Source organism: Austrofundulus limnaeus, unplaced genomic scaffold (genome assembly GCF_001266775.1).
Source record: "Austrofundulus limnaeus strain Quisiro unplaced genomic scaffold, Austrofundulus_limnaeus-1.0 Scaffold0, whole genome shotgun sequence".
NCBI classification, from domain to species: Eukaryota; Metazoa; Chordata; class Actinopteri; order Cyprinodontiformes; family Rivulidae; genus Austrofundulus; species Austrofundulus limnaeus.
The window spans coordinates 6,380,199-6,390,958 of NW_013952402.1; the positions used below are offsets into that span (position 1 = coordinate 6,380,199).

Consider the following 10,760-nt stretch of genomic DNA (forward strand, 5'->3'; position numbering starts at 1 on the left):
TTTTTTTTTTTTTTTTTTTTTTGATGAGGCAGCTCAGTTTCCTAACGTCCACGTCTGTCCTCGTCAGGCACTTACTGTCAGCAGCGGGAGGTGGAAGCCATCACTGAAGGAGTGGAGGAGGACGACGGATGCTGCTGCTGCGAGCCGGGTCACCTGCCTCACATGCTGTCCTGCAACGCCGCCTTCAACCTGCGCTGGCTGGCCTGGGAGGTGATGGCCACCAAGTACCTGYTGGAGGGTTACAGCATCAGCGAGAACAACGCTGCCACCATGCTGCAAGTGTACGACCTTCGAAAGCTGCTCATCACCTACTACCTAAAGGTTTGATTACCGTTAYGCARGATATCAGCAGTGGCTGGTAMTAATTAAGCCGTTTCCTGTTTGGTATTAGGAATATTTTGCTTTCATCGTCAAGTCAGCGGCCATGTTTCTTCTTTTCTTTCAGAGTATCATCTACTTCCTGGTCCACTCTCCCAAACTCTGCACCTGGCTCAAAGACACCGCYGTCCAGGAGGCGCTACAGGCCTACACCAAGTGGCACCACATCGAGCGCGACCCTCAGGTCTTCAGTGCGAAGATCGATGAAGACTACGTGCACTGCCTGCAGGGGGTGACTCGTGCCAGCTTCTGTAACGTCTACTTGGAGTGGATTCAGTATTGTGCTGGGAAGATGGAGACGGTACAGTATATCACCTGAGGACCCGTCTGTCCACTTAACAGCATCTATTATTACGGTACAGAGATGAGTCAGATATAAACATTTAATAATGTACTTTTAATCATTTATTCAGTACGAGATAAGTTAAAGAAAAGCAAAAGGTGAATGGTTAAAAACACAWAAATGCATCACTGGACAAAACAGAACACATATTGTTGTGTTGGCCCACCTGCATCTTTGTGTTTTTGATGGTTTCTATGTCCGTCCAGCCTGTGGACAGCGATGAAGACTCCCCACTGGTGACTCTGTCCTACGCACTCTCTGTCCTGGGCAGGAGATCCCTCGGTACGGCGTCGCACAACATGTCCAACAGGTAAAAAAAAAAATAAATAAAAATAAACAAGAGTAAAAGTGTTTATCTCTGAAATGAAATAAAATGTTCATTGTGGGAATGCTGAGTCAGCATTCACACTATTGTTTCCTGTTTCTGGTCTCTTGGACTACTTCAGTATATTTTCAGGACACTATGGATTCCAGTCAAATAAACAAAATCACACAAACATCATATTGGATTGGAAAACAATATGTTCATGTATCATGCATCACGGATCAGTTCCAGTTTGATTTTAATTTTACTGTCCTTTATGTTGTTGAAGCTTTATATATACAGTATATATAATGAGCAAAATAATGCTATTCAAAGCTACTTTAGGGTTGGCTTTTTTGACTGCTGCTGCAAAAACTCACCAGAAGAGGGTGCTAGCAGCTGCGTACTAAAACAAATGTTTTAACAGTTTTTTTTTGTTCCCGTTCCTGTTTTTTTTTTCTTTTTTTAATGTAGTTTATATATAAAATGTGTTTCATATTTTTTTGTTTTTCTTGAAGCCTGGAATCCTTTCTGTATGGGTTCAACACCCTGTTTAAAGGAGACTTTCGTATCGCCACAAAGGACGAGTGGGTGTTTGCAGATCTGGACCTCCTGCAGAAGGTGGTGGCCCCCGCGGTCCGAATGAGCCTCAAGCTTCATCAGGTAAAGCTGACAGCTGCGGCTTCATGCAGCAGCTACGGCTCGTGTCCAGACACCTGATGAGCTTGGTGATGTATTTTTTTYCCCTCCTTTCTGCCCTGCAGGATCACTTCACATGCCTCGAGGAGACGGAGGAGGCGTGCATCCTGTATGAAGCCATCACAAACTATCGCAGCAGCCTGGTAATCTGCCACGAAAGTGACCCCGCCTGGCGGAAGGCCGTGCTGTCCAGCCGCGACACGCTGCTCACCCTCAGACACATGATTGACGACGGCACGGACGAGTACAAGATCATCATGCTGTACAAACGGCACCTCAGCTTCAAGGTCATTAAGGTAACAGACGGAGGGAAAGGTTCAGGTTTCAGCCTTTTGTGCAGAAACGCAGGATGATGAATGCTGAAAGAGGCAAACAGAAGCGTGATTTCTAGACGTCATCGCAGAGTTTACACGTTAGGCACTATGCATCCTATAAAACCTATGAAATACATCAAATTAAAAATAGTATAATAAAGTAGGGATGCAGGATGTATCKGTGTTGTTATGTCGTTGAAATTTTCATATCAGTGCATCCCTATAATAAAGAATTTACAGGTTTCCGTATACAGAAGTTCACTTATCGAAATTAATACCTTATCAATCATAGAAAACATTTGAAAAAATAAAAGCAAACCATTTTGGCTAGGCTAGGTGCTGAAAAACTGCCAAGGTTTGTTTGTGCTTTTTTTTCAGGTTTACTAAAAAAAAAAAAAAGACACACCTAAGAATCTCATTAAATACAGGATGAAGCAGGGGTGTCCAGCTCATTTTCACCAAGGGCAACATGAGCGTAACGGTGACCATCAAAGGGCCGGATGTAATTAACTTTGACGTTTCATGTTAGACACGAAGCATCATGTTTCTCATCTCATTACTATAGCTGAGCACTGCTAACAAACAATACTGAGCTCTACATGGTATTTCCTGAATAGGAACAGCGTTTTAACACATCCTGTTGTAAACACTGAAAAGTGTRACTGACTAAATTTGAAACAAATAATACAGAAATGTTATTAAATGTAAAAGCAGGAGAGTTTTACTTACTGATGAGTTGTGGTGAGTAGTTGCTGTCTTAAATTCTGAACTCTCCCATTTGAAACCCCCCTGCATAATTGACATGCTTACATTATGGGAGGTGTAGTTTAAGGTCAATGCTGGCTTTAAAGCTGTTTTATTTTGGGACATCAATACTGTGCTATCCAGCTAAATTGCTCAGTTACAACTCAGTTACTGGCCTGCTGGTCTTGAGTTTGACACGTGGTATAAAGCACTAACCACAATTGGGCCGCGAGCGCCACCTTGACGGCCTCAAAAGAAAAACGTTTTTTAACTTTGGGCCGCAGAGGGCCGTGGGACCGCTTTGATTTTGAATAAGGTRCAATACACTTTCTCACCACTAGTAGCAGTATTGCGCTACTCAGATGTTTAACAACTTTTTGAAGAAGAACCTCAGAAACCTGCCGAGAATGGAAATTTATTTTAAACAAAAAGTAGAAGCAAAAATGAAGGTAACCCATCAGAAAACACCAAAGTTTGTCACTAATATGAAGTGCAGCTCTTCTGTTTTTACCATGCAATATTTTAAAAGTTCAAAACATCGAATACAGTTGCAGATACAACTATATTTTAATTTGCACTTTAAATTAATTTTTGTAGTTTATTTTTAAACATTTTGAATGTATTTTAAAGAAACTTTTAATGTTTGTCACTAATATGAAGAGCAGCTTCTGGTTGCAAAAATTTTAAAATGCTATATTTTCATTTGTACTTTATCAGATTTATTTTTAGTTTTTATTTGAAACATATACATTAAATATTTTTAATTTATTTATTTTATGCCCACAATTTTATTTTTTGAATTGTATATTTTTGTTATTGTTTATATTAAAAATATATATTTTTGTGTCGATAATCCTGAGTGGTCTGTTGACTGACCTTTGTATTTGTTCAAATAATTGTTATGGGGAGGTTACAGTATAAAAATGTTTGTCATAATCATGTCTTGTGATTATTTGACAGGAATTTTACTTTTAAACTGTAAGTGTATTTAACTTAGTTATGTTAGTTATGATGTAAATACAATAAAAATTAAGATTTAGATTAGAATAATTATCATTTTGATCCATACATTGGTAATGTCTGACTGGGCCTCGTGCCACTTTATGTTCAACAAATTGGGCCCCGAAGTCAAAAAGGTTAAGAACCCCTGGTATAAAGCACAAAAATGAGACCAAACTTTCTTTGAAGGCTATAACCACAGCAAACTGCTTTCATTTCCACATGTTCAGTTTTTCCAGGAGTTTTTCAACAACTTCAACTGAATTTTAAATAATCCTCGTCTATCTTGTTGAACTCCAGTATGATCGGCCCTCCTCTCTGCAGATCAATAAGGAGTGTGTGCGCGGCCTGTGGGCGGGTCAGCAGCAGGAGCTGGTGTTTCTGCGGAACCGAAACCCAGAACGTGGCAGCATCCAGAACTCAAAGCAAGCGCTGAGGAACATGGTGAACTCATCCTGCGACCAGCCGCTGGGATACCCCATGTATGTTTCAGAGCTGCAGCCTGATTTCAAAGCTGCAGCGCGTTTAACAGTCTGTTTCTAACTGACGTGCATGAGACATTAATGTCCTTATTTTTACAGGTATGTGTCACCCCTGACAACATCATACGCAGGAACGCACCGAACGCTTCGCAGCATCGGAGGAGGGGCTTTGAGCCTGGATGCCATTCGTTCCTGGCTCTGCTCTAAATGGCTTCGGTCAGTATTTTATTTTATTTTTTTCCCTCCCTGTGAGGCTGTAAGTCTTGTCCTTCTTGCCTGCTGAGCTCAACCTTCCCTGAGATCCTCCCTGTTGCACCGCAGTCTTCACAAGCAGAAGAAAACAGAACAGATTAGATTTATTTTGGTCACAAGTCCAGTTTCTGGATCAAGCAGCTGTCTGAAGATCTCTGAGCGAGATGCTCTGGATAAAAGGCTCACTTGATCCTATTTTAACACAGAGCATGTGCACAGCTAAGATCAAAGCTCCTAAAAACCCCTAAATGACTTTGACAAACGAATTTCACGGGAGACAGTTTCACTTGTGGAAAAACTTCATATGCAACTATTTCAAACTCAGCTACAAAGATTAAAACTGCAGCTTAGAAATTGTTGCCCTGTGCAGCATTTTCCTGCAACATCCTGGACTTTACAGTGCATCATTCTCTTCCCCGGTGGATTGCTTAAGTGCAGGGTGTCGCCAATAAATTTTTCTCATGGTCAAAATTTCAGATTCTCTGGAGGCGGACCTCGGATGCTAAGAATACACTAATAAAAATATTAATCTTAATAGTATTTGAGAAGYTTCATAGCTTGCAAGCTTAATTTTAAAGTACCTCTGCTATGCACATTCTTCAAATACAGAAAAGTCAAAGAAAACATCTTTGAATTCAGTAAACTTGGCACAATACATGCAATGCAACTGGCATCTTCCTTTGAATTAGGCTCAGCCATAATGAAACAGGAAGTGACATCAAAGGGGAACACTAAGAAAGAAAATTTCATGGTCTTTGTTTATAGAAACAATATTATTTGAACTCTTCTTCATCCCTATCTGATAGTGACTCAACATAATCACGAGAAACATCAGATTCTTCTCTACAGTCTGTTTTCAGCCATTGTGCTCTGTTCGCACATAGAGATTCCCCCTTTGACATCACTTCCTGTTACTTCACAGGAGAATATCTCAAAAACTGTTCATCTCAGTGATGTGAAATTCTTCTTGCAATACATTAACATTATTATCTATCAAAAAATACATTCATATTTAATTCAAAAATATGTCACAGGCACTTTAAGAGGTCCATATCCACTAATGAAACATTCAGCATTAAGGTTTACCCAGCATTTAGCATAAAGTATCAGACTGATTTGTATGTTTCTGAGCCGTTTTCTAATTCTTTTGTCTTGACAACAAGACAAGCTCTGATAACAGATTCTATTCCCAGCATAATGCTCTCATTTTAGCTGGTTATGTTTCAGGATAAATCCATCATGGATAAGGCTCCACTGATCTTAAAACGCTTAGGCTCCCTACAGGCTGACTGAGTGCTTCTCTTAGGATTTAGAGATATTGACTGGCAGCGGTGCAGAGGGACTTGTCTGCCAACTTAATGTAGTTTTAAATACATGTGAGGGGGGACAGAGCGAGAGTACGCCTGGGAGACGGAGATGTCTGGATTACAGAGAGAGTGGAAACCTGAAAGCTTTACCTTTCTGTAGTTGAAGCAACATCACTTGTATCGCTTTGCTTCTTCTTTTACTACTTTTTTCAGTTAGGAATGCACAGGTCTCCTTTAGGATTCTTGAGGAATAAATTGTCCTTTTTCAGATTAGATTAGGCCGGTAATCCTGTTTCATCCTCTTTGATCGTTGTCTTAATTTCACAAAGCAGTAAAGGACCTAAGATGGGTCGTTCGCCTTCAGTCAGAACATATTTACGCCTTACATAACATCTCTCACTCTCAACCAGATGGGACAGTCAAAGCTTGCTAAATTTTTGATGCCCTTTTGCGTCTCTGGCACTGATGTGGACATGAATAAATAAATCTGTGCCCTGTGTGTGTGTTTGTGTGTGTGCGTGCTGCAGGGTGCGTAAAGACAACCTGACCAGCTGTAACAACAGTGGCACCAACATGGAGGACGTGGACTGCGGTGCTGCTGGTTCGTCCTCGTTGAGCCAAAACCGCCAGTCCTCTGTCACGTCCAACAGCCTGAGTCTTTACCAGAACCGGGCCAGGACGACACACAGCCACAGACGCCACAACACAGGTACACACACACACACACACACACACACCTGTTTCTTTACTCACACAAGAAATGACCAGAGGGGTGCACTGGAAAGCAAGATTTCCCACTTAGGCAGTCATGTTGAGCTGAAGGTCAGATTATAGTGTCATGAACAAGAATCTCTTTGAGAGCGGGGAGATCACCATGGTAAAAAAAAACTGTATCTTGTTGGGCTGCAACTGTCGGCAAAATGCATTTATGAAAATTAGTATCATTATAAAAAAATAAAATCCAAAACATCTCAAAATGTTTGCAAGGGTTCTATATTTTCTCATGAATTTGGGGGCTTTTGCACTCATTTCACAGGAATTTAGAACAAATTCTAAAAATTTGATCAATAAATTTGTCGTTGCAAGCGTCATTCAAACTGGTGACAAAAATAATGTATTGTGATTAATCAGGTTTTTTTTCCCCCATGAGAAATTTTTACATTTAGAACAACAGAAAAGAAAAATCAAAACAACAATTAAAGAAACAACATACAAATCTAGAACAATTCTGGTGTTAAATGGGGGATATTGTTCACCGAAGGTATTTATAATGACCAGGCAGGAAAAAGGGGGGGGRAAAAAAGTAGAGGAAGCGTGTCAAGATAATAGTAGGTTGTCACCTCTTACCATAGGATGTGTAACCTATTTTCCCAGAGGGCACCATTTCTTTTTGTAGTCTTAAGTCAAAGGTCAGACGCCCAATACGCCGAATAGAATTAACAATGTCCGTCCACTCATTAACTGTGGGTAGATCCCTGCTAAGCCATTACTTAGTCATAGCTTTTTTACTTGCTGTCATCATTATTTAAATATATATTTGGATACATTTAGGTCCATGTGCCCCAAATAAATAGATATGCAGGGAAATATGAGGTCATAGCCCAAGATGTCTCTGACAGTTTAATGAACCCACCCTCCCAGCATAATTGAAGGACAGGGCACACATCAACAGGACGGTGACCACATCCTCGCCATCATTCAGGTGGAAGATTGATCTGTTTCAGTTCTGTTTGTTTTGGGGTTATGAAGTATTTAATACAATTATTGCAGGAGAAGTCTCTCTACATTTGAGAGTTTGTAGTTGTAAGTTGTGTTTCAGTTATGGTGTCCCAATCCTCATGTAATAACATGACACATGACTGAGACACAAATAAAACATTTTGTGACTGAATTGTGACAAAAAAATTACATTTGCTTGAATGTGGAAATTATTTTAGACACAGAAAATATCAATTTGGTGTGATTCTAAGTAAAAAAAACTTTTTGCCAGAGAGAAACTACCCTTTTTGTCCCAAACTAAATAGAGCAGGTTCCCTATTCTGATTTATTAAGTAAGAATTTTCTGCCACACACTTTATGAGGAAAAGTCCTTTATTGTCTCAGTTGTGGCACAGGTGTCTTCCTGTTTACCCAGACAATGCAAAAACTAATTCTGTTTTTGTTGTCTTTAGGGAGAAGAGAGTATCGCAGTCGGTCAGTGCAGCCTCAGAGCCAACGCCCCCCTGTCACCAGCCAATCAGGTCCCATTCTGGATTCGGGCTCCAACCATGGACTCGTCCAGCGTTTGTCCAACAGTCAGCTGTCCTTTAACACTTCCATAGCCTCTATATTCTCTCAGGTATGCCCATTTTTGTTTTCTTTCAAAACCTCAAGGAAGGTGGGTTTTAGCTGAAAAAGAAACTTTTCGTCTTCAGGTCCCTCGTCTCTCCGGAGCAGGAGGGATCAGCTCGCAGCTCCAGGCAGCGCAGCATCAGCAGCGCTCCAGTCAGGTGGGACCTTCACACACTTCTGTGCTGAAACTCTCCACCTGCAAACCTCTCGACTTACTGTTTGTTCCCGTGTGTCGTTTCCCGCCCAYCCCCACCCCGTTCCACCAGGTTTCCTCATCCTCTTCCACCCTCAGCCTCCTGTTTGGGAAGCGCAGTTTCTCCAGCGGCCTGGTGATCTCCGGGCTGTCGGCCGCAGAGGGGGGGAACACCACCGACACGCAGTCCTCGTCCAGCGTCAACATCGCCATCGGACCCTCGCACAGGTCCGGCAGCAAAGCCACGCAGGTAGGACACAAATCAAACTAGACATGGGTTTTTACGATGTAAAAACAAGTGCGCATTGCCATGTAGCATGTCATTGCAGCATGGCTTTGCCTGCAGCATTGGACTTGCAGAATGAACTTTGACCAAGTTCAAATGTGTTTTCTATACCAGCTTGTGCCTGCCACGTCAGCAGGTGTTTGTAATTAAGGTAATTGTGTGACAATATGAAATTTGAAGAGATTTTTTGTTAAAGTTGCATTAGCTAGGTTTTGAACCCTGATCTCCCACATGAAAGTCCATGACGTAGACCATTAGACCAATAGAACTGTGGCAGAAGATGGTGGCAGGGGTTGGTTTGTATGTGTGTAGAAAGAGGCCACATTGCCAATACAATTATTGACACAAAAATGCATAATATTACAACAATCGAGCAGTATTAAGACAATATTGTAGTAAAACATCAAAATACAATCATATTAGTACTGTAAACACTGAACTACTGAGTTGAAATATTAAACTATGGTGCAGTACCAAGTTGAGTACAGCATGGGGCAGTATTGGACCAATACAAGGCTCCATTGACTACTATTATAATTCATTAAACATTAATATTTCATAAACTATAAGTTTTACAGGCACCAAAAGGCATAGCCATCATTTGGCATGGGAGCTTTACAGATATAAATTACAATGGCAGCTCTAGGACAAAGTATGCAGGAGGAGAAGCATGGCAAAGTTGAGATGACTTGGATGGGAAACGAATCACAATAGTGTGCATTGCATTGGCAATGCACACTGATCAAGCTTCCATCCAGGCCATCAGGAAGGTAAACACACAGACAAACATTAAAACTTATCTTCTGTTTTGATAATATCTAATTGGTGGAATGTCTTCATGAATCACRAGCTGTAAAGTCAGCAGTCGGCTCGATTTATTCAATATTTTGTAGACATTCTGATTCCAAAGAAGGTCACTTTTCAACCTCTCCATAGCCTCATAAAATGATAAATTAAAGATAATACAAGGGTAAAAACATGCTCAAATTACTGTGCAAAAACATCGTAAATATGTGCTCCTTTGCACGGAGACTAAAGGAACTTGCCTGTAGTTGTCGTTTGTCCTTCATGATTTCATTCTGCTGGGAAAAAATCTTTTTACGACCTCCATCTATCCCTCTTATCCTCCCTCCACCCTCTGACAACTACTTTAGCTCAAAGCAGCACAATAGGTTGGCAGAAAAAGATCAGCCGACCTTGGTGTGGTGCTAAAACTGAAGGCACAGTGTAGTTGTTGCACCGCACTCAGGAAATAAAAAAGAACTTATCATAAGATACTGTGACAGTGTTCTTGAAGTTTATAGTACAACTATTTTTAGACACTCATGGGTATAATATTACCACTCAACCTTATCTTCTAATTCATGTTCTTTTTAAAATCTCGCTCTCAGCTCAACCTCTGTACGAAACTTTATCCTCGCCCTCATCGTTTTTTTTCTTCCCTCGCCCTCAGTGGACATCAGAGCCATACGAGAGCATCGACGCCTCCAACGCCGCCACCACGGTGCGAGACGGCGCACAGTCCAGCGATCAGGGCTTGAGCCAGGGATTAGACAAGACCCAGGAGGACTCGGCGTCGACGGCTCCGGAGCAAACGGATCAGAAGACTGCCTGAGAATGATTAAAAAAAACGAAACAGATATATTTACAAGAGCGCCCACGTGCAGAGAGGTCTGCACGACAAAGGGATCTGCATACATACAAAGGATTGTATGAGAGAGAGCACCCATGCACACAAACCTGCCTTCTCCCTTGTTCGCAGCATGTGGTCTCATCTTGTTCGAATGTAAAGCCTGGGGAAAAAAAATACTTTGATCCAGTTGATCAAATAAATACATTTTTAAATGAAGTGGATTTTTTTTTAAATATATATATATTTAGAAATTTCTTAACTGTGTCAGAAGGGGGAATGAATGTATTTCTGAGAAAAGTCCGTATAGACAAATGTTTCACAGGAAGGGTTTTAACTAATCAAATTATTAGATTTTAGGATAAAAGGAACTTATATTAGATCATTCTTCAGTGTTTCAAAAAGACATGAAGACTAATTCCGTGAGTTCTCTTTACTAGAATGACCCTTATGTTCTTGAAGCCAACATGTGACTTTTTTTGAAAAAAAAAAAAAACC

The 10,760-nt window shown here is 40.9% G+C and overlaps 1 protein-coding gene across 1 annotated transcript in view; it reads left to right on the plus strand.

The window, feature by feature from the left end:
* pcnx2 (pecanex 2) overlaps positions 1 to 10,481 on the plus strand; it is a gene marked incomplete in the record, with an annotated part of 27,793 nt that extends 17,312 nt beyond the window's left edge. The window contains 12 exon segments of the mRNA XM_014033969.1: positions 68 to 321; positions 446 to 679; positions 928 to 1,031; positions 1,544 to 1,688; positions 1,790 to 2,020; positions 4,106 to 4,263; positions 4,363 to 4,479; positions 6,350 to 6,531; positions 7,994 to 8,160; positions 8,237 to 8,311; positions 8,420 to 8,596; positions 10,086 to 10,481. Coding sequence (XP_013889423.1) covers positions 68 to 321; positions 446 to 679; positions 928 to 1,031; positions 1,544 to 1,688; positions 1,790 to 2,020; positions 4,106 to 4,263; positions 4,363 to 4,479; positions 6,350 to 6,531; positions 7,994 to 8,160; positions 8,237 to 8,311; positions 8,420 to 8,596; positions 10,086 to 10,247 — 2,006 coding nt within the window.
* Positions 10,482 to 10,760: the final 279 nt, after the last annotated feature.